The sequence below is a fragment of the Argopecten irradians genome, chromosome 3 (genome assembly GCF_041381155.1).
Source record: "Argopecten irradians isolate NY chromosome 3, Ai_NY, whole genome shotgun sequence".
Lineage (NCBI taxonomy): Eukaryota > Metazoa > Mollusca > Bivalvia > Pectinida > Pectinidae > Argopecten > Argopecten irradians.
This window is the reverse complement of record NC_091136.1, coordinates 15892403-15916439: the sequence shown is the minus strand read 5'-3', so window position 1 is coordinate 15916439 and position 24037 is coordinate 15892403. Positions and strand designations below refer to the sequence as shown.

At 32.5% G+C, this 24037-nt stretch overlaps 3 protein-coding genes across 3 annotated transcripts; all 3 read right to left on the bottom strand.

Annotated features, from left to right (window-relative positions):
• Positions 1-75: 75 nt before the first annotated feature.
• Positions 76-6329, bottom strand: LOC138317662 (probable cytochrome P450 CYP44). Its single transcript, XM_069259475.1, has 9 exons — positions 5825-6329; positions 5214-5451; positions 4468-4658; positions 3877-4072; positions 2661-2838; positions 1942-2102; positions 1612-1690; positions 632-794; positions 76-266 (listed from the first exon to the last, which is right to left on the bottom strand). The coding sequence occupies exons 1-9, from the start codon at positions 6027-6029 to the stop codon at positions 112-114; spliced, it is 1566 nt and encodes a 521-aa protein (XP_069115576.1). The 5' UTR covers positions 6030-6329; the 3' UTR covers positions 76-111.
• A 79-nt stretch (positions 6330-6408) lies between these two features.
• On the bottom strand, positions 6409-14864 carry LOC138317664 (uncharacterized). The gene is made up of 8 exons (XM_069259477.1): positions 12263-14864; positions 11475-11626; positions 10799-10944; positions 9985-10094; positions 9669-9753; positions 8594-8744; positions 7543-7684; positions 6409-6970 (listed from the first exon to the last, which is right to left on the bottom strand). The coding sequence occupies exons 1-8, from the start codon at positions 12399-12401 to the stop codon at positions 6891-6893; spliced, it is 1005 nt and encodes a 334-aa protein (XP_069115578.1). The 5' UTR covers positions 12402-14864; the 3' UTR covers positions 6409-6890.
• Positions 14865-14982: 118 nt separating this feature from the next.
• Positions 14983-23473, bottom strand: LOC138317663 (uncharacterized). The gene is made up of 10 exons (XM_069259476.1): positions 23178-23473; positions 22692-22746; positions 22106-22199; positions 21532-21680; positions 20905-21047; positions 19232-19383; positions 18897-18972; positions 16492-16657; positions 15690-15801; positions 14983-15269 (listed from the first exon to the last, which is right to left on the bottom strand). Exons 2-10 carry the CDS (start codon positions 22725-22727, stop codon positions 15184-15186), a joined length of 1014 nt encoding a protein of 337 aa, XP_069115577.1. The 5' UTR covers positions 22728-22746; positions 23178-23473; the 3' UTR covers positions 14983-15183.
• Positions 23474-24037: the final 564 nt, after the last annotated feature.

Here is a 24037-nt window from a genome sequence, read left to right as displayed (position 1 = left end):
TATAATACACTATACTGAAGTTCTTATTTTTTTCTTTTTTTTTTTCTATGAAATATTTTACATATGCATGAATCATATTAATTATAACCGAAAACAGTTTCAAACAAAATACTATGTGCGTTCCTGAAATTGGAATGTCACAGGCCGGTCGAGTATCTGAATGATTTGATATTTTAAGCCCAAATCTTTTGTTGGAGTGCTGACTCTATACTTTTTCAACAATTTCGCCATCATCACGTACATGTCTTGTTCAGCTATGCGTCTGCCTGAAAGTAAATGAATGCCAAGTAGACAGATACAATGCCATGCAAATTGACTTTAAACTATATTGATTTCAACAAAGTGGTTGTATTCTCAATATTTGAATGTCGTTTTCAGAAACAATGCTAAATATAAAATGTTATGGATGTTAACAACATAAAAAGTATCACGTAATTTACAGTGTACTGGGAAATTTTCAAAATGGCGAAATACCCACATAGGAAAATTAATTCAAATTGTAATAATAATGTCGACGTATCAGAGAAAAGTAATGAATTTTAGAATATGAATACACCTTCCGAGGTAAAAATAAAAATCCCTCGTCACGGTTAGCATTACTATACTACCTAAATATCCACCTGAAACATACCTATACACATCCTTGGACCGTGACTGAAGGGAATGATAATGTAAGGATGATGGTTTTTGTAGTAACTACTTTCTCGTATCCACCGCTCAGGCTGGTAGTCATAGGGATGGTCAAAGTAGTCAGGAGACATTTGTTGCACGAAAGGACATAGTTCTATCACCGTCTTGTCAATATAGATACAAGAATAAGAATGTTATGTAGGACACTAAAGAAAATGTTAAAGGAAACCCTTTTTTAAAACAGATTTAAAACAGCGTATTAATCACAGACACAAACACGTAATTTCAAAGTTTGCTTATAGAAAATAATTTTATTTTGCATCCCATCGATTAAAACAATATAGAAGACATATTTTTCAAGGACATATACGTCCTTGACGTTTATTATTTTTTGCTTCAACAAACATCAAATTGTCACATTAAGTAGTTATTTTGAATTAATGTAATGAATAATAAATATGATAATACAATAATCGAACAAATGTACATATAATAAACCATACACATTTTTTTGTTATCTTCTTTGGTTTTGGTTTTATTAGTTTAACGTCCTATGCACAGCTAGAGTCAAGTAAGGACGTGCCAGATTTGTTGGTTGAAGGAAAGCCGGAGTACCCGGAGAAAAATCACCGACTAGCGGTCAATACCTGGCAACTTACCCACATGGGATTCGAACCCGCATCCCAGAAGTGGAGGGCTTGTTGTAATATGTCGGGACATCTTTTAACCATACTCCCACCGCGGCCCCCACTTTTATATTATTTTGCAAGGTAAATAGTAAACATTGCGTCACACCAACTTTGGCACGGAAAGAATAACTGACCTTTTCAACCATTAAGTATTTAAGTTGTATATAGTTACATGCAATATTTTGCACAGCTGTTCTGATTTTCAACCTAAATTTCCTCAAACTAAATAAGGGAGATTGGAGGCCATGTCTTCAATTCGTGTTTGTTATAGACAATAAAATGGGATACCTACCCCAGCAGGTATGTGGTATCCCCTAATAACAACATCTTTTTCCAGTAGTCTTTTCGTGTCCAGGATCAATGGATAAAACCTATTGTTAAATAAAGATTAAAACAAAAATCACATTCATATAATAATTATTTTCAGTAAACTGAACCATATTCATGTTAGACTAAATTTTCATTTGAAAGACTTCTTTTCTCGTACCCTAATTGTATTCGCAATATCCACTAAAAAAAGGAAAGAAAGCTGGCGTTTCAATTTGGTTTAAACTCGAGTAAAAGAGTATAAAAGTATATGCATTTGCATTTCCGAAGTAGAAAATGGAACATCATTTGGTACCTGTAAGATTCTTTAAAGCACGCCTTTATATAAGGTATATTTTTCACACAAAGATCAGTGATGTCATCCGAAGTATTTTGCTGCACCTCCTGGAATGCCTGTTCTTGTATCTGCGGGTTCTTTGCAAGGCAATAAAGCGCAAGGACGAATGCTGGAACAGTCTACAAAAGTATAAGAGTAATCATGTGAACATGTATTATTGTATTTCACAGTAATGAAATGCTTAATGAATATGAATAATTATTAAGAATCGAAATATGATTATAGACAAACATCAGTTTAAATTATTCGATATTACTGTAGCTTTTAAAACATGTATTTTATCAGGACTGCTATTAAACGTGTTGAACACGAACGTCATATTACTTCAGTATAACATACGTTATATCAGTAAAAGATTATATTTCTTCGAAAATAACCCGGCTTTTGTGACATTAGAGCGTCCGCAGTTTAGATGTTTGTTTTTTTCATTTTGTATTTTATGCGACGAAATTCCTTATTTATTCAGGTAGTAGCCAAGAGCTGTTATACACAAGATTATGCTTTCTTTTACAACCTATTTCTCTACGAATAATCAACACCACCCACAAGCAAACGCTAATCAATATCTAATTGAAATTTTGAAAAACAATATTAGCCTATATATTAGTCTGGAAATTACTTTTTGCTTCACAAACAGTGTTTTGCAGAATATATAGAAGGAAGGTAGAAGAACTAACAGCATTAAGTCCATCAGCGAACACGTTCATCACAATGATACTTAAATCCTTATAGCCGAGCTCAGTGTTGGACAGTAGGTGTGAAATAAAGTGCTTCTCTTGATCTCCATTTAATTCACCATTTTCTGCCAGGTTATTCATATGAGAAATTGTGGTGTTGACCAAATCCTGTCCATTTCTGTTCTATGGCAAAGTAAATGATAAAAAGTTGAAATCAGGTGAAGTGTCACCACAATATACGAGATGGAATTCTCGATAGTATATGAATACTAGGTTCAACCGCTTAAATGGCAATTAATCATTCGATTAAAACGCTATAAAAGTCGAGTTCGAACCAATGAACATTTATGCCATTAACTGATGTTTTATTTCCGCGTTCTTTTATAATCATTTATATATACATTGTAGATTGATATTACCTATTCTGTTTGTAAGTCTATGAGGCATTCAAAATAGTGTCCACCAATACCGTAAAGCCTGTTATTTTCGCGAGACAAATTTTCGCAATTTTATCGCAAAACGAGAAAATCATATTTAAGCGGTTTTAAATTTTCGCGATATGGCATTAACAGTATAGATGATTTTTAATATTTCGAGGGTCAACCTTTTGCGATCATCACAATTTTTCGCAAAAATGCCATACTTACGAAAACAAACGGCTATACGGTATATTGAGGACAGTTTCATTTATTTCAAATATAATATGGTTAATACCTCACACCCACATGTTTTTGTGTATTACTATATACATCACGTCGTTGTAAAAATTAAGATGGTGAAACAAGGAATTGTATAAAATTTCGTAGGATACAAGAATATTCAATACATAACTTACGACTAACATCATTTTAATTAGTCTGCTAAACCTTCCTATATATCGTATATGTATTAAACTAACTTTCTCTCGCGTCTATTAAATTTCGCAATTTCCATTTCAAAATAAAAGTTCCCAAATATTAACAATTGCGCATTTAAAAATCGAATGGAATTTTCAATGCACAGTGTATTAAGATGTAACTGTTAATTTGCGAAGATAAATGTTTGGATTTGTTTTTTTGATCACAAAATTCACGAAAGTAAATCACACGTGAAAGAAATTTGGTTAACAATATACACTAGGCAAACTAAAAAGGGATAACATATAGGCAGGTTTAACGGACTACATGTAGAGGTGATATAGAATGCATTAAGATATTATTTAGGTATGAAAATAGACCCGTAGAAATAGTCTTCTGCTTCAAAATGCCGTTTGGATAGTGCTGCGTATGATCTTGATTGCCAGGGATGTAAAAACGTCATCTTCGTTGTAAGCTCAAATATGTCATTGTTGGCTTGTATCATTCGTTGAGTGTGTGAATCCATTCCTTCTTTTAATGAACCTAGTCTCTTTCCAAAGCAGATAAGGCCGGCAGCTATTAAAAAAGTATTGCACTGGATTCAACAAACAACCTGAATGAAATCAATGCCCTATGTTAAAAAAATAGATATTGTATTAAAACAATTTAACGTCCGTTAATTGTGTTTCCATTTTTTTTAAGAAAAAAAAATGATACAACAAAAACAATTCTTTGTTTGTGATTTCGTGAAAAATATTTTATTTTACATTTTACAAAAAAATAATGTATACATAAAGATCCTTTTCGACAATGGGCTTTTCTTTATCCTATTACTATCCCATTAAATTGGCGCAATAAAATGTTGCATGCACACCATGGGACGATAACATACGCAAAACGTGTGCCACACGTGTAATACTAGAACCTTATTCTGTAATACGCAATTAAGCATAATTTTTTTCTCTACTCACTTTCCATGTTCCAGCGCACCATTAGACTACTGAAGTCATGTACGTTTCCCTCAGAGTCTTTCCTTTGTTCTATTTCTGCCAAGACATCATCGGCTACTTCATTCACGAACGGAAGATATTCAGCCACCTCCTTAGGCCGAAGCATTAATGACTGTACAGCTTTCCGCATCCTGTTCCACTCCGCACCATTCCTGGTGCACAATGAGACACATAAAAGAAAAGTTAGATGAACTAAAATCATCATAGCAATTGAAAGTTCAATAAGGATTTTACATAGTTGTGTATTGCTTCAATGTGCCTGGGGACGCACAATTTGTAAAAGAAAATAATTTAAATTGTTTTAATTATATATTTTCTCCCTCTGGAATAAATTGTTTGAAAATTAAAAAAGGTAATTTCAAAAGCCCATAATGTTTGTCTTTTACAAGCAGCTAAAGGTTTGCGAATACCTGTAACTCGCTTTTATACAATGCAGTAGCATCGCCATCATTACTAATATCAATAACAATAGGTCACCATGAACATTTCGTTTATGCTAGTGTATGATTAAAATATGACTGCATGCGAACTTCTGTTGATATTGAAAAAGTTTTGTATTTACAAAGACGATTTGTCACTTTAGTTCACACTAACGGATATGAATATGTAGGCTTATGAATTTACCCATTAGAATGATTATTTTTATCTTAACAACAGAACTGCGCAGAATCACATAGATAATTCGGTCATTATTGCCATGAACTTACACGTTTCCTAGGCCCGGTGACATTTCACGACATTCACGGTACTTCTTAGAAGTCTCGAGAATCGGTATAATTTTTGGCCATATCCCTTCATATTGATAAACAGTCTGAATATCGTCTGGATCATACAATCGCACCGCGGTTCTTGCTCCGATAGTTTCTTTCACGATTGGCCCATACGTCTTCCATCTGGATTCCAACGCTCCCTGGTAGCATGATATGTCATACTTTCTAAAAGGACCTGTGTAATGCATGGTCTTTATACTATGTAAAACTCCAAAGGTAATATCCGAATGGCATGCAATTCAAGCAAAGTGATCCATACCTTGATTTCTCTTATCACTTCAATATAATAACCTTAATAAGGAAAAAGTGTACAAAAACGGGGAATGAAAATGTAAAAATTAGTAAATATTTGTATTTTCATCAGTTCCGACATTGGCCATTGAAAGTATTTTTTTATATATTTTCTGCCGTCAGTCATTGTAAAACCTTAATCAACTACATGCCTCTGTAATAGCAATCTCCATGATGCTATCTAAATTCTTGTATTCCATTATCATTTGCATCTGTTTGAAAAAAAATCGTTTGATTTTAAATACCTATATATTTACCTATGTATTGCATGAGGGACCCTAAACCAGGAAAGCCAACTGGTCCAGGAATGGCACTGAACGGCTTAGTGTTGGTATGCTCCTTGTCTTTGTGAAGATCAACAGAACCAACAAGAGTGCTCTTTTTCATTTTTACAAGGCGACCACTACACCGATGTAACAAAACTATTGTTCTCGAATTTGAAGTAATCTGCAGACAAGACATACTGATATTCTTTTAGGTAACCGCCAAGTATAGAACACCCTGTTTACGCCCTATTTTGATAAACTCTTGCACATCTTATCATATTTGTCCTGGCTTTGACCTGTTTATCGCCACTGTATAGGAACAAGATAAAGTTTAAAGGCCCTTGTACTTCCACAATAGTACGGTCCGAAAGAGTTGACCAGATCAGAATATATTTGCCTTTGAGACAAACTTAGAATAAAGTATAAAGCCACTCCTTTTACAAAATCAAGGACAATGCAACATGAATTATCAAATCGAAGGTTTGTACATGTCTTATACTGTTAAGTAAAACGAATGTTAAAAAAATATCACAAAAATACATTAAATTTATGAAAAAAGCAAACAGAACAAAATATCTCGTTCGACATTTATTTATATCAACGTAAACAGCATTTTAATCAACAGTATATAGGTACATACAAAATCATGAATGATTTAGGAATGTGAAAAGGAGCTTATCATTTCTCAGCAATATATTACGCCCTCGGTCATTATTTGTCCTACGCAGACGATATAACACCCTATGGACCGAAACAAAGGTCCTTAATTTATATATTACATATGTCGTTTCCTAAACAATAGTCATAAACAATCTTTAATATGAAGATCTACAATATATATAGTGGAAAACCAGAGCATATCTATAATATATATTGTTAATACATTAAAACACTACAAACATTATGAAGTGGCGGCTCAATGATGTAGGGTTCTTTGCAACACGACATCAAACATCTCTGTATTCTGTATACTATAAGTATCTATTGACAGATATTTCGTTTATTCAGTCGATGATTTCCGAAAAGAAACATTTATATTGTATTTGTTCTCTGAAACTTATATTAACATTTTTAGGGATGATATATACATTGAAAGTGTTAATAGAAACGTGATTAATGCTGTAGTTGGTATTGTTCCTGCAAATAAAAAAAACATAGCCTCATTAAATATCGACTAAAATATCAAGTTATGGTAACACCGATTAAATACTGAAACCTTGAATTAAACATTAAAAACAATAGGTCTATTTTTTACACAATACGGAAGTGACAAGTGTTCTCAACAAGATATTATACCATTATTTTTCAAAAAAATAAATATTACATAGAGCCGAAGTCTCTAGAACAATTAGGTATAAATAAAGCTAAAATGAAATTCGTAATGAATAATATTTTGTTAATATCAATAATTTGTTTTTATCAGAATTATGAGCATTGTTTAAGATATTTCAAGATTATTAGAATATTTTTCATTACGATTACAATTCGTAATTTAGGTATATATTATGTAAATTCGATCTGCAAAAAAATGAGAAATGGTTGAATTGAAAAATATATACTCTTACACTCCTATCGCGAAAAATTTAAAACCGCTACAATTTGTGATCGCCTGCAAATTATGCAAAATTCAATAGCACACGAAAAAAATGATACATTGTATTAAATTTTATCTCGATAAGCATTTTTATCGTCACATGTTTTAAATTTACCTTCAGATGAACTGGAATGATTTGGAGTTTCTACGGTAAAGTATGTAACCACAGTTTGTGACAATCCATCAGCCACACTAGTGATGTTTTTGACATAGCCATAATTATTACAGTCCGATGTCTTAAATTCCTTTGGTTTCACCTGAAAAATAAAATGATATAATGTTCTATATATTAAATATGAACAAAGAAAAACAAAATTAGAAAGACATTATATAAAAGAGATTTTACCTTTTATTAATAATTATTATTATTTAGAGAGAATAAAGACCTATTATTTTCATTTCCGCCTAAAAGAGGACAATTAGGCGGATCTTCAATTATCAATATGCCCGTATTAAATCGAATCTTTCTATGTATAGTGGTAGACAACAACCACATAATTCCCCCTAGCTTATATTTCTTTTGATTTGTGCAACAGGGATCTACTTCCGAAGTCATATTTTCTTGGTATTGCAAACATTAAAATGTAAATGAGCAGTTAATTTCACGAATTGTGATTTATGAGATATTTGTTGTTTTCCTTTTTTGCTATAGAGAGTTGTACTTTAGATAATTCTGCAACATAGTTATATATTTATATATACCGTATTCCACCAAATTATCGCCCAGGACGTTTAAAAATTGAATTAAAAAGATAAGGTGGTTAATAAGACAAGGTTATCGCAAACCTATATATTTTTGTCTATATTTTTTACCGGGCAATTGAAATTGAGGCCTCGAAAGGGAGAGGGGCGCTTATTGGGTCGAATAGGTATTTATAAACTATTCCATATGAGAGAGATTTAGCAGTATATACCAGGCGTTTGAGTTCGAAACGCAAATTTCATACTGGTGTAAATCTAACATGTGCGGGAACTTTATATCTAGTGTTATAATTTTTGTATTGTTTATCTAAATAATGATGACTAATTAGAAATTGTAATAAAGATAGGAAAATTGCAGTAAAAATCGTTATAAAAAAATCCAGTATAAATACCGGAAAATTCAAACAAAATAAGTATACAGTTGAACACTACAAAAAGGAATTATGATACGGATAATTTCATACCTGACATAGAGTAGATTTACAAAACTTGACAACACATTGAATGAAGACTGTTTTGGAATGCAGCATATGGAAGCCCTGTAAGGACGCCTCTACGGTTGATTTGTCTGTGCATGTATGGAACCCTGTTAATATCGTAACGTCTTTTGAACACCTGAAATGAGGCAACATTTAACCACGAAATGAATATTTTAAACTTCTTTTGTTATTTGAAAGACTTGATATCATTTGTATGATAAGATTGATCATAAATTAACAAATTACACTTCAAAAATAATAATAATAATTAAAAAGTAAAAATAAATATCTGGATTTTAACCTCATTATATTTATATATCGATAGTCTGAGCAAAAAAATACAGTAAAACAAATGCAAAATTTCCCAATTATAACAAAACAGTTGACGATGCAGCGATCACGAATAGCTTTATGAGAATCAAATTTATTAAATAATAAATTTTAATTTTCTTTTAAATGTTTAGGACTTGATGGTTATTTAAGTGTTAACAGTAAAATAATAGTAAACTATCTCGTGATTCATCATAGTACAATATTAAACATTGTCATTTTGCTTTAAAAGAATTGAAGGCCAGTTTGGGTGCCTTACATTATACGTTAAATTACCAAAATGTTAATGTTTGATGAAAATGAGAAATGAAATATACATGTATATCATATCATATTACATTAAAGATGCTCCATCGCTTAGAAATGGTATTTTTTCACTATCAAAAATAGGAACAGACGATTTAGTATTTTTCTTCGGTTACAAAAAATCCTTACTTTACGCCATTACCACCATTGAAAAGTTTGAGCTTCTTATTTTACTTCTGTTAATCAAGTTAAAAATATGAGAAATAATTAATTGCATCCCGAAAAAATTCCGTGGCACTATATCCTATATGGAATGAAGTAATGATTGCGCATGCACCAAAGGCGAACTAAATTATTTTATGTCATTTTTGTGCTAATTAGGCATATATATACACGATTAATCGCCAATTATTGTTCAAATGATGCATATCATTTACGCTCTGTCGGCGGTGGAGCATCTTTAAGAGTATTGATGTTGACTAACCCCTGTTCCATTAAAGTTACCACATCAGTTTTAAATCCATGGTCACCAGATGCAAAGCAGCTTTCGGGAAAGATAGTATGGTTTTCTTTAAAGAAAAAATACGCTGTTAGAGAACACTCTTCATTTTAAGTTATTCTCTTCAATGATAGCAGATTCGATAATTCATCTTCTAAAAACCCTATAAATGACGTCATATAAATTGTTAAATATTATAGATTAATACTTATGTATTTATAAAGGAAACCAAAGCATATGAGATATCGAAGATGTATATAAGAGTGCAATCATTTATCACTACACACAAAAACAGTCTTACCTAGTGCACTGATTCTTAGCCTGTATAAATCACCAAATGTAATGGGTCCAGACACATTCACTAATTTCATCGTGAGGTCGGTGTTGTATGTTGTGGCATTAAGACTTGACCTGAAATTGCACGTGTACATATGTGACCTATATTAATTGACCTATGACCTATATCAATTCGTATGTTACACTAATATATTAAATCCGTTTTTTGACATTCGAAGTGATTATCGAACAAGACTTTCATTGCTTTTATTGTATCGAAATTTCTAGTTTTATTGTTATCAAAACCACATTTTTGCATTGGGAAAATCGTTTTTTTTTGTCAAATTCATTGTCACATATCCAATTGTCGCGAAAACTACAAGCATAAATGATATCATTTATATGGACGAGATATTTCTATGGTTTCAGATTGAATGACAGATATATTTATCTCCTATTCCATCATCATCAAACTGTATGCTGAATAAGGTAGGGTAAAATACCATATAATGATAAGAAATAACAAAGTAGTTTTGTATTAATAAAAAAGAAAACAAACAAATTCAAAATAAAAACGAAAAGATAATTAAGTCTAACCTATTTATAATGAAATTCAAGTTACGAATACTATTATTTTAAAATTGCTGTCTCCGACGACTGTTTTTTCGTTTATTGTTTTTAATTTATATTTACGTATTATTTCCGCTATATAAACTAAATAAGTCAAAGTGAAGTCTTCGTGGATAGGAACGCGATTTATGAAAAAAATGTCTGCATAGCTCTCGCATCTATTTATACCACAATTTGAACAACAAAGATAGTTTATGCTTACTACCTACCTGGCCAGCTGAAGACTGTGTTCCAATGAAGTTGACCTCTGCTGTTGATCTGTTGTATTACACTGTATTACGTATGTCCGGATTGGCACCGACTCTTTTTCGGATGATGGTACATGATCAAATAGGTATATATCTATGGTCTTGTGCTAAAATAAACCAAATACTATATAGGTTTATTTACTTTTAGTGTCGTTTTCTTTCTTTTTGTCAAATAAAATCGCTTCAGCAACTATTCTTTAGTGGTAGATTACTTCCGAAATTTCATTTTGTTCCTTAAATGACAAAATATTTAAGACACTTATCTAGAAAGTAAGCATCATATACATCAGCTAGTATGTATTTCTAACTTGAAAACATTACTCTGAAAAAAATACCGCTTTGACATTTTCACTTCGCCACTAAATGTAGGGTTATTTCTTTCAAGTGTTGCTATTTTAAACACTGTTTTAATATTGACGTTCGGAATATAACACCTTAATATAATTTCTCATTGTCTTATGATTTCATACAACTTTCATATTTTTGTTGTCATGTTAATGTAGTAAAAACAATTGTAAAACATTTTTCTTGTTAAGAATATTTCAGTATAAATCATAATGATAATGGAACTAATGTTCTATACGGATAGAAATAATTTAGGGTTGGAAACATTTTGTTTACGATTTGGTGATCTCACCTTGCCACAACTACTGCTCACAGTGCCATGCTGGAATTCGCCAGTAAAGATGATGACATTAGACACTTGTCCACATACAGCTAAGCCATAACGGATGCTACTTTTAGCCTCGCGAGAAAAATCTAGGTCTATATCGCCTCTGGAGCGGCATACTTGAATAATAACAGATATTATTGTGGTAAGTTTTACAGCGAGGAACAAACACACTGTTTGGACATTGTAAGAGTTTAGTGTATATTCACACATGAAACAATGACAATAAACCTTTAAGAATGCTTTGGAATCTTTACCTTATCTACAATACATTATAAAATGACAGTGTTCCTGTTCTGTTTCAAGTTTTCGAAACATTTCTATTAGTTCTTATTCAGCTATGAATATAAAAAAAAATCAATGGGAATACTGCAATCAGCATTCAAGCAATCGAAATTAAACTATATCTGCATATAAAGAAGCCAAGTAATACAACTTCCTTATGTTGCACTGTTTCAATACCGAGAAAACATTTCAATGATAAAAAATCGCGGCATTCCGTCCATACGTCATTAGCTTAAGTAGTTTTGCTGATTTATTGTCAAACTATACATAAATTATTAATATGAAATCCATAACATATTCATTGTCAATATCATGACAAAAGAATCTGTAAAGCGTTTTAAAGCTTGATCCTCTAAACCGTTTAGTGCTGAGGTGATTAAGATACACGTTATTCACATTTTAGTGGATGACCAACGCTTTCTCACCACAATCAACGGCTGTTGTATAAGTAAACAGAAAATATAACTCACCATAAGCGAGGCTAATGTCTTGCTGATATGTCCTTGCCATACATTCCTTATGCGCCACCAAAAGGATCATATAACACGCCAGGAGATGCATTAGCTTGTTCATATCGAATCCTGTTTTTGGTAGTGCTATCAGGAACATAACCCTTTATTCGTTAGCTGAATTCTCGCTACACCACACTTATTTAATTTCCCTCCATAAATTTTTACTGTATTTGGAATCAATTTGATATTTATCACAGGATATGATACAGAGCCAGAACAGGTAAAGTGTCAGACGGTGTTCAACTATTCCTCTACCTCTGGATCGCAAGCTTGGAAACTCTTTGGAATAGTTTTCTCTTACTTGTCCAATGATGATATTTTTTTCACGAATTCCAATTTGCTTTCGTCACAATATCTAAGAGTCACTGGTATACCCAAGCTGGTTATAATACAAATCAAAACCCATATAATTCCATCCTCTAAAATATAAAATATTCAACGATATACTAAATTATTTTTGTTGTTGTTTAAAAATTAGCTTCAAAAGCAAGACAATCAGAGTATCTTTAACTACATTGGCATGGGAAAAAGGTACCTCGGCTCTTTTTGGAACAGCCTCCAGCGTATATCCCGCGTATATTTCCAAATATGGTAATAATGTGCCCTCATTAGGCATCTTCTGATGTAACCTAAACTATTCGAAGTTAACGATTTGTTGCACAGTGTCATAAGGTGTAGTTTGTGCGATGCTATTTTGCGCGAATACATTAACAATAGAATTGTTTGTTATACCCATATACAATCGTTTCTATAAAACTCTATTGAAAAAAATGCCAGTAAATGAAGTGTTAAAATCGACTGTTAAAATGTGCTGTTGAACCGGAGTGACGTCACACCTACATTTCGTGACGTCCGTCCATGTATTGTTTTGAGTCAATGGGTATAACAAAACGGTTATCGACTGTGTTTTCGAGCAACAGGTGATTTGCTGGACCCTCAAACAAACCGTTGCATTCGGCCTTCGGCCCTCAATCACAGTCAACAACTGTATAATATGATATAGCCTTACATTCTAGTCCATAGTATCACTCGCTAGACTTAGGTACTAAATATTTTCACTTAACCTTCAAATCTCATATGGCTTTAGGGTTTTCACTAAGCACCGCCTTTCATTAGGAAAAGTTTCACATACTACAACTGACGAATTAATTAATATGTAATTAGTTCCCCTATTAATACGTTACCTGTGCCTGTAATGACGAATTCTGTCTGTTGTTATGTCACTTAAGTAAGTTACTTATATTATATCACTGTATCTATGTATGGTATTGTTTAAACGTAAATTTGGTTTTGCCCACAACAATAGACAATGTTACTATTAATAGACACATTGTGATAGATATATCTTAGATAACATTGTATTGTTTTCATAACTGTCCTACATTTATGTATATACAGGTGTTATCAATATAAACATTATATCAGCTGGTGTTGTTTGTAGATTACCCTAGTCCTATTTTGAATTTATCCATACATTCAAATACATAATACATGTAGATAATTTACTCTGTTAAATAATTTTGAGTTCGATCATGGTTTCTGTGAATACATGTATGTACAATACCTGCCTGCTTATGAATCAATATCTATAGTTCGTTTGTCTTCGTATACAAAAGAGTTTATAAACAAAAAAAATATTTCTGTGAACGTTTAACGTGACTTGTGAATACGCTTTATATTATGGTATTGGTATCGGCCATGTTGTATTGTTGCATTGGTAACCACACCACGCGAAGGGCGACAGTGCGACAATGCGCCAAGCGACAGTGCGACAATGCGACAATGCGCCATGCTACAAACACATTATCATACTGTCACATGGCACACTGTTTCATGGGGGAGGGAGAAGCCAATGTGACAGCGCTACCGATATGAACGATATCACCCATTATAATATACACAATTTATTTGTGATCCAATAGAAAGAATGTTCATTAATTTGTATATAGCAGTCAATTGGTTCGTTTACGCGAGAACGAGCTACTAATGGAGACACATTGTTCATCAAGGGGTGATGCCATTTTGGGTTTATTAATCTAATTAATAGGTACGGTCACCGCTGCTCTTTCTTGTGATATGCTATAACGATAGTTTGGGAGATTGCGATATATTCGTGTTGTGTTTTCCGGGTAATTAATTAGAACTCCATTGCTTCATAGCAGAGGCCTACTATCAGGGAGACCGGGTAACACCCATTGCCTGAAATCATATCATCCACATCAACAACTTTTTCGTACTTTCAGTTAATATCAAGATCCACAAGATTGACCACAAGTATATTATTGAAAGTAAACGTACAACATGTTGTAATTAACTAGTTTATGTATTTTAGTCAATTTAAACTCTCCAATTGTTGCTTTTATGACATGTTTGTTAATAAAAAAATACCTACAAATTTTGTTTATTCAGTCGTACGTGTGATTTTATATTATTAATATCCTTTGAAAGTCACGATGGAAATTGAAATTACGAATAATCAACAATTATTGCCTCAAATTCTGAATGACTCATCATGCTTTCAAAACAAAACAATAGCGCATAGACAACGCATACTCTCCCGCATAACCTAACCAACCTATATTTCAACATTTTTTTCAGTGAATAACAACCGAAATACTACCACTTGAATAACGGCAAATTATATTAATCAAATTTTGAAAGTAAATAAAATCAGCAAACAACGTTTGGTATAATTTTATTCAGGTGAGAATATTAATGTGAAGGAGTGAAACTATCATTAGATATAATTTTATTTGTAATAAAAGTATTGAAAACATGTGTATAACGTAGTCGTTATAGAATGATTATAATTGCTATGTTCATACGTATGATAATCTGTGACACAGCAACATGGATTTAGTATTGTATCAGTCCGCTGATCATTCACGTGTGAATATTGCGTTCACCAACACAAGAACAGCTGCAGCAACAAAGGTGATGGTATTACCTAATCCGAATCCTAGACCTGGAACAAACAGGTATGTATTCACAATAAACTAATACTTTATTTTGGCTAGTTTCAAAGTATTAAAAAGAACTGCTTTAAAATCAATTAAATTGTAAATGAGGTCTAACTTAAACCAATGAACCTCTCTCCAGTAGTGAACCATCATATCTGAACGGTTTTTAAGAACATTTTCATAGAGAATGTCAGATTAACAAGATCCTTAAGCGCCACATGTACAATGCAACAACACTGTAAATATATATATTGTTCCGATAAGTCTTCTCATGTCTTGGCAATGACGGAAATCCTAGATTGGTGAAAGAGGCTTAATTCAATGTAATTTCGAAAAATCCAATTTGTAATATTTCTCAAACAGCAATAAAATGTTATCTTCGTCGCAACCAAACAGTGAAACAAATCTTTTATTTATTTACTTACGCCCAGCGCCACTAGTTTGTAGAGGATCAGTAATAGCCAGCGATGTTGAGGCCTGCTCCATGGTAACGTCATCTGACAGACGATTGGTCCTCTTCCTCTTTGATATGCAAGTCTATGCATATAAAATGATCAAAAAGGTTGTATTTAGAAAATTAAAAGTTTCGGAAAATTCAGAAGACATACTTAAAGCTGACAATGCAAGTTGAAAAGTATACATTTGAGATTAATTTTTTTTTTCAATTTGAAATTTATATATGGGGTCGGTACCCGGTGTTGTTTCCAAGCAGAGTTTAAACAAAATGGCGTCTGCCCTTCCATAGACACGCAAGGAGATGTCTCAGAAACGCATTTTGAAAAAAACCTTCATGTTTTTTTTAATCTCAAAAGTATATTTTGAATTGTCAGATTTAAGCATTAATTTAACATTCCTTGTCATCATTTAATGAATGAAAATGTCGACGAATAAACTGAAATCTTTATATCATATTTGATTTTGTTCTATTTTGCGAATCACAATAAATACGGAACGTTAAAATCATATCATGACGTCATGTGTTCGTACTATTTCCTATTGTGTTAACGAGATACTGAGTGTAAATCACGATACAAGAGTTTCATAGTTTGTATTTTAAAATTAACCTGACATCATCTGTGCACTTTTCTTTTAGTGAGCCTTATGAATAGGAATGTAATCCTTCAGAATGCGGCATCTTGTATATAATCAAAGGATAATTGTTTTCATGGCTATGGTTAAATAATTTTGAAACACATAACTTTATAAATCAGGCCTAGTAGTACATACCAAATCACATTCATGTCCGTTGTACCCAGCTGGACACACACGCACTCTGCACGTGATCGTGATTGATTTCGACTGTCCTACAAACCGGAAACCGTACATGGTGTTTGATGTTACAGTGTCATTTTGCTCCCATTTTTCGCCAAATAGTTCTTTGTCATGCTGACAGCTGTAAAGCAACACTAAAGCAGCATAAGTCATCACTACGTCAGAAAGCCATGTGGCTTAGTTTAAAGAACAATGTAATGAATATACATCTGCACTATATCAATGACTTGTAATGGTGTGATGGTAAAGTATCTAATGGTAACAGAGACCATAGTTGAAAATAAATAATACCATATATTAGAATAACAAAGATGCTCCACCGCCGACAGAACATACATTTTACTCATCACGAAAACAATAATTATTATTTAATCAAGGATATATTAGTCTAATTAAAAAAAATATATATATATATATATATATAGGACATAGTGCCAAGGATTTTTTTTAATGATTTTTAATATTTTTATCTTGAAGTAAAATAAAAAGGTCAAACTTTTCAATGGTGGTAGTGGTGTATTGTAAGTATTTTTTGTAACTGAAGAAAAAATACTAATTCGTCTGCTCCTGTTTGTGAAAGAGAAAAAATACCATTCGTCGGCGCCGGAATATCTTTAAATAACGACATAAATGTTTTCTATTACTATACATGTGCATCCAAAGAATAAGAACACCCCTTTTTCACAAAGATCAGTTTATAACCCGCAAGTTCAACATCATTGAAACTCTCCGGTTACATTTCACATTTAATGATATCTTCAATATAATTACTTAATCCAATATTATTTTGCGATTGCTTTATTCCTATTGACACACATAACAATATACACTTCTTACTTCAAGAAATTATTTGAACCTCTGTTAACAACTTGTGATGTTCAATAGGTCGTTAAAAAGCAGGATTTTCTATGGGATTAAACAATGGAGAAATGGTAGCAGCCGTTTTCTGTTTGGCATTTATTTTCTGGGAAGCAGTCATCTAGCACAACTGATACATATGTAGGTCTCTATAAAGTATAGGAGAAATGTACCTAAAAGACCTTTTTACATAATATTGTTGTAATTGCCCTGTATTATGTAACAATATCTATGTGATGAAGCAATTTTATACTTGTATTAATGTAGATCAGCATTAAACCCGTGTGTTGCCATTTCAAATATTTAAGTCATCGACACATTAAATGATAATTAGGAAAGACTGAATTTCTATATTGTGTGGTTAAACCCAAGTGCATGAAAATGCAAATATCTAGTAAGAACTCACTTCTGTAAGCACTACTATTTACGTTACTCGCTAAAATTAGCATGAGCTTACCGGGGGAGTTGTTCTATTGGCAATTACAGGTATCAGAAAGTGCTTTTGGGGATTCCCAAATTTGTTATTAGTATAATTCCTTAAAGTTCATCTTCAACAATTAGTTTCAATATAACTGTCTATGTCAAATAACAGAACCCTACTTGATGTACACATTTGTGATTGGCTGGACCAGTGATAACGGTAGAGAACGATAATGGACGGATGCTTCAGTCAGGTTAATTAAATTGTGACTATACTAACATGGGAGTGGCAGTGTCTCCTTATCTTACCGGAGGACTGGCTATTTAGCACCTGATAATCTGCTTATCCGGCGTCTAGTCCCCTTTATGAAGACACTAGAGATAACTGTGAATAAACACTTCACCTTATCTTTGTGAGGGTGTAAGGTAGATATGACGGGATGTTTGATGTACACACATATTAAAACACCATGTAAATCAATATCAAACTTAGTATAGTGATCAACCCTACTCCCGCTGAGTTTGAGGGGTGTGGATATTTTGAGATAACGAAACATACCCTATAAGGATCTTCACATGTTGCTAGTATATCTTATCTCTTATTATTTAACAGTCCCACTGATATTGAAACATAACATATCTCGACCAAATGCTGATATATTTTTCACAATATTCAACATTTTGATACACTTTGCTGAAAAGAAAAGATTTAGTTGTTTTAGTAGACTTATCCGGATATAAAATAAATAGGGCTAAAATGATATTCACCGGTATCAGAATATAAAACAAATATTCATTATTTAAAATGGCAATTCATAACACAAGACATAGCAGCTTTTGTTTGCCTGGGAACATCGAATCGTTGAGACAGATATCTTGGAATTTATATGTTGAATATTACATGGAAGTAGAGCTAAGGCTTAATCACGCATACGTTATATTCTAAGAGCTTTAAAGTCAAATTATTTTTAAGTGGCAAAAAAGCTGGTCTAATGATATTGTTCATATTATGATATCCCTATGTGTTTATATTAGAATAGTGACATATTCAAAACATTTTATATTGATAGCAATATAATTACCCAATCTCCTTCCAAAGAGTCACATCCTTGTCATTTCCAATTGCTTTACATTCTGTTGGCTTAATGGTTGCTTTGCCTGCAATGTATATGCTAATACGTTGAAGTAATAAATGTGTCAAATAATACACCAGGCACAAAAAGTATTTCTATAATAGATGCGTATAACCAACGTCAAGGGTACATCAATATATGAAACACGTATTGTTAGAGAAGACTCTGAAGATTCTGATTTTATTAATTAATATGTAAGGTTTCCATTATCATACATAATTCTTCAATAATACAAATCAGTGGTCACTTTTAGTGACTTATTATACCTTAGGCTGACAATTTACCTGGTACTGTTATGGCAAGGGTCAACATCTGACCGATGGCTGCTTCTGTAACCAATTTGTTCTTGCTGTCCGTTATTGACATTGTTAGCGTAGATAGTGGAGCCGGTGTTGATCTAGTAGCCATAGTTACAAAACGAGGAGTGGATTGACCGCTGAAAATTAGGTAATGACATGAATAGTGTTCTTTATATTTCGTATTACTATTTCTACCAACAAAAGTTTTCAGTATGTTTTTAGGACGGATCATAATTTTGTGGTCCGGGGTCCTAGATAATATTTCTTACATGCGATTTGAGCCGCTACACGGAGTAAAGATATGGAATATTATTGGAAGATTAAAGCACATATTGACCATTCGGAAATCGAGATTAAGATGTAGAACTTCAGCTATTGTTCAGTTCCCGCGACTCAGATGTTTTGAAGTAAATACTAGAATGTGGGACATCTTAAACATCAACTATTTGATATCATTATATGAAAGATCAGTAGAAATGTAAAAAAATGAGACCAGTAGCCAATCACGACTCGTTGCAGGTATATTCGCGCGACTCAGATGTTTTGAAGTAAATACTAGAATGTGGGACATCTTAAACATCAACTATTTGATATCATTATATGAAAGATCAGTAGAAATGTAAAAAAATGAGACCAGTAGCCAATCACGACTCGTTGCAGGTATAATCGACATGGAAACTACTTATCATGTGACTCTGACGATGTTATCACTGCCTATCGATTTCCTAGGGAAACAATCGCCAGATTTGGACCGAGAGTCGGTGATTTTATACTGATACTCCGGCTTACATCCAACTCCTAAACCTGACATGTCCTCAAATTATCATGGTTGTTAAAAAGATATAAATACAAACGTATAAATCCCAAACCCTAAAGGTGAATTGAACACGCGATTGTATTTAATTTCCCGGTAGATTCTTGTTTCCGCTTGTGATTAAATTTGACGTAATAATACAAATAGAATAATAAAAATAAAAAAAACAAACAAACAAAATAAAAAAAAACACATTTTGCAGGCGATGACATATTGAGAAAATTTATCGCCGCAAAAATATTTCAAACTCAACAGTTACTGTTGATCTATGAAATCTACATTCCGGAATTCTTAGAAAGTTTGAAATTTGAAAATAAAAAAATAAATTGCAACCAATGTTCATTGAAATTACCATTCTTAAGATCTCCATGTATGTGTTGAATGGATATATTGTGGAGTCCTAATTATTATGATGTAACCATTTCATTATTTTATGCGTCATCATGATTTTGTTATATATAACATTTTATTTGCTTTAATAAGTCTTCATCTTTTAAAAAATGTTATCATTTATATATTATTATCAATTTACAAATTTGTGTTTTTTATGTGGAGCTTGCATAATTATTATTAATACTCTCGATATCAGAACGATTTTTAGTTAAGATCACGACTAAAACAAATTGAAATTGTCAATGTGACACATGTGTTATTTGACTAGATTTATATGGTTTTGATACAAAACGGGTCCAATATGAATTACAATAAAGATGAACCTTGACTTTTTTATCTACAACGTAACATAACTTGAATCAATGACCTTTTTAATGGCTACGTGATACTCCGTAGTAAAATGAACGATATATATATAGATACAAAACCAATTGCTAGTAGTGATATTTACCCGACAGTCTCGTTCGCTGTGACATTGAGATAGTAGGGCTCTATGTTGACAGTCTCACACTTAATTTGGAATGTTTTAGAGTGTTGACCTCCAATGATGTCTGTCCCATTGGTCGCCTCAAGTATGATATCAACCGTGGAATTCTGACAAAAAAGTTAATGTCATTAGATTATTGCTAATATCTTAATCTTTAATATCTTATTTTTTTCATAAATCATCAAAAATCATCATAAGCTGCTTTGTAGACGAACAATCATTAACTCACTTTTATGACAAAACATGAGTAAAAGTCTATCTCAGCATTTTCATTCTATTTGAATTAAGTCCATTTTTCGATATTTCGAATGTGATATCCTTGTAATTTGATTGATAAAACAATAAATCAATTGCACTTTAATGTTGTGAATCATTTCAACCTTACGCATGTCTAATTAGTCATGTTGTCATAAAGTATATCTAAGGTAGCAAAATACAGGACTTAACGGTATTCATATTATTATAATAAGATTTTTAAGATTGGTAACTACTTTGAAAAAAAATGTGACCATAACTCTGATCTATATGAGCTATTTAATTAGTTTCAATTTTAAAATACACGTTTAATGTTGCTCCTTTCATAACACTCACCATCGTGCAGTTTGATAGCTGGAACGAACCATCTGTTTGTTTCTCTGGAGTGGTGCATGTGTTTGCAGACTGGTTAAGGTAATTAACTATAACATTCGATAAGTCTCCTCCATTGTTTATAATTTTTATTCCTCCATCATCGGTGCAATCTGAAATTGAAGAAAATCTTGGATTTGTTTAGATACATTCTGGCGAGTTGGTTACAAAAAAACGAAAACTGCTGATGGTCAGCATGCATTCTATGTGTTGAGGAGAAAATGAAGAAAGTAGACTCTATATATTTAATGTGCTTCAACATATGTGGATAAATAAGATATAGTCCTGGCCATTCAAGGATTCAACATCTTCATTCATATATATATATATATATATATATATATATATATATATATACATTAACATATGGAAAAATAACCTTGATATTTTAATTAGAGCCCCCAAAACATATTATGGGGAAATGTTGTCATTGAGAACTTTTGACATACAAGAAACAATGCAATTGTTAAAAGGGATAAACAACGAGATCAAGTATAATGGAACATGGAGTCGTTAATATTCCAAAAATGATACTCACTGTAATAAAACGTGTCAGGAATCGTGATTACGGCTGATCGCGCGGTCGAAGGAGTTGCTGTAGATGATGCGCAATATTGCATTCCACAACAAACCTACAATCATAAATGGTGCCACATCTTTGACAGGCTATTATGTTGTTGTTTTTTTCAAAACTTATCTCAGTGAAACTTAAAGAAATAATGAACAAATAATTCTGGTCAAATATATCATTTATCTTCAAACCAAAACGTTAAAATGTTCACAGCTGCTTAAAAGTTTATAATTTAAAGCAGAAGATTCCAAATAATAACTGATCATGAGAGAGTATTTCTTTCCGTTATTCATACTGCAGGACCGTCCAATTGGGCTTATCTACATATTTATCTGTATTAATATAACTTACTTTCTACTTGATACTTTTTCCCTTTCCTTTTCTTTCATTATTACGTTATCGCACGACGAAACGCTTAGATCTTTGGTGTATTTCAATACAATGATACTTGTATCATGATCATAATATTTCATATTTTCTTGTAATGTACATATCTTCATCGCATAAAACTACATGTTAGAATAACAAATAAAAAACCCCAACTTATCCTTACCACTAATAAAATACATAACATTCCACGTTGCTCCATGTTCAACGATCCTTGTCTTCTGTAATATAGTATAAAGTAACGTGGGAATTACTGAAAACTTAATATGACAACTTTTATTCTTCGAAATAAATATATATCATTCATATATTAATTATTTTGATTGAAGTATTCATTTACATGGGGAATAAGAAGTATATGTGTGTTCGATATTTCGTTGAAATAATTTAAAACTCAAATCTAGGACAATGAGATGAGGGCAATATCTTGCCAGGTCAAAACAAAAATATTAGATATACAACCACATTCTTAAGGTATTTAAATACTACATAACTCAAGAAAGAATATGATCAAAGCTGGGGAATGGTATGACCTTTAATATATAATGAGACGCGTGGCTACATAAATGTAAAATAAGTTGAATATAATTCATATAAGGAGTACCGGACAACGATGGATGCCAGGGTACGTTACTTCCCACTATACACTTACCTTAGCTTGCTTTCAAATCCCCTTCGCTTCGTTGTCCTGGACCAGTTTGACCCTGATTAACACGCTCAGTTATTATATAGCGTCCCTAATAACGCTATGCAAATACACATTTCATACTTTAGTCGCTAAGGTCATATCCGATTGATATCAAAGATGGGGGTAGTGAACGGAACCAAGATTCTAACAATAAACTCAAGTTTGTCTTGCAGTGGATCATGGGAACATCGACCCGATTGGGCACCTTGACAGTCACTTGTCAACGCCCATAGCCTTTACATTGATGTGCTATGTGCTAGGTATGAAATTCACCAATCACAGCTACCAACACTGGGTTAACCAATGTCACCAGTTGTAGTGAAGGCAATGCTCATTCTCGGTAATGTTGATAAAATCTAACCGAAGGTAATTTAGGATAACATATACAACCTCAGTATTGAATAAAAAATCGAAACTGAGAGTTTATAGATACCTGTCTTATCATTATACTTATTCTTATGATTGGAAGAGCTTTATCCCTTTTAGAGTTAATAGACATAAAACAAGTAACCTGTGCTAAGCTTCGTCATGAAAACGATATTTAAAAAAAATTATGCAGATATTTAGTTTAGGACATGATTGTCATAATCAAGGGAAAACTTAACCAAATGTTGTTTTATATGAAAATATTAACAATATAGTGTTAAGATGCAGAGTTTATGACTTGATGCGAATACAGTACAAAAATAATCGCACCAAGCAAACGACTGAACCATAGGAGATACTTACGATTCCATCATGATACCTACGAAAAACGCCTAATCGCATATTGTCAGCAAAAATGGTTGTTTTTAGCTGTTAATGCGTAGACGACAATGCCATTT

Bases quoted from the DNA above. Each gene is read 5' to 3' on its own strand.
- LOC138317662 (XM_069259475.1), bottom strand. From the start codon at position 6,029: ATGTCTTGTCTGCAGATTACTTCAAATTCGAGAACAATAGTTTTGTTA. The intron at 5,452-5,824 runs GTAAATATATAG...TGCATTACACAG, and splicing joins GTCCCTCATGCAATACATAG to GTCCTTTTAGAAAGTATGAC. The intron at 267-631 runs GTATGTTTCAGG...ATTTACTTTCAG, and splicing joins CGGTCCAAGGATGTGTATAG to GCAGACGCATAGCTGAACAA.
- LOC138317664 (XM_069259477.1), bottom strand. From the start codon at position 12,401: ATGTTCCTGATAGCACTACCAAAAACAGGATTCGATATGAACAAGCTA. The intron at 10,945-11,474 runs GTGAGATCACCA...GGTTTATTTTAG, and splicing joins TGAGCAGTAGTTGTGGCAAG to CACAAGACCATAGATATATA. The intron at 9,754-9,984 runs GTAAGACTGTTT...TTTTCTTTAAAG, and splicing joins GCTAAGAATCAGTGCACTAG to AAAACCATACTATCTTTCCC.
- LOC138317663 (XM_069259476.1), bottom strand. From the start codon at position 22,727: ATGGAGCAACGTGGAATGTTATGTATTTTATTAGTG. The intron at 21,681-22,105 runs GTGAGTATCATT...CTTCAATTTCAG, and splicing joins TCCTGACACGTTTTATTACA to ATTGCACCGATGATGGAGGA. The intron at 16,658-18,896 runs GTAATTATATTG...GTTGCTTTACAG, and splicing joins ACTCTTTGGAAGGAGATTGG to CTGTCAGCATGACAAAGAAC.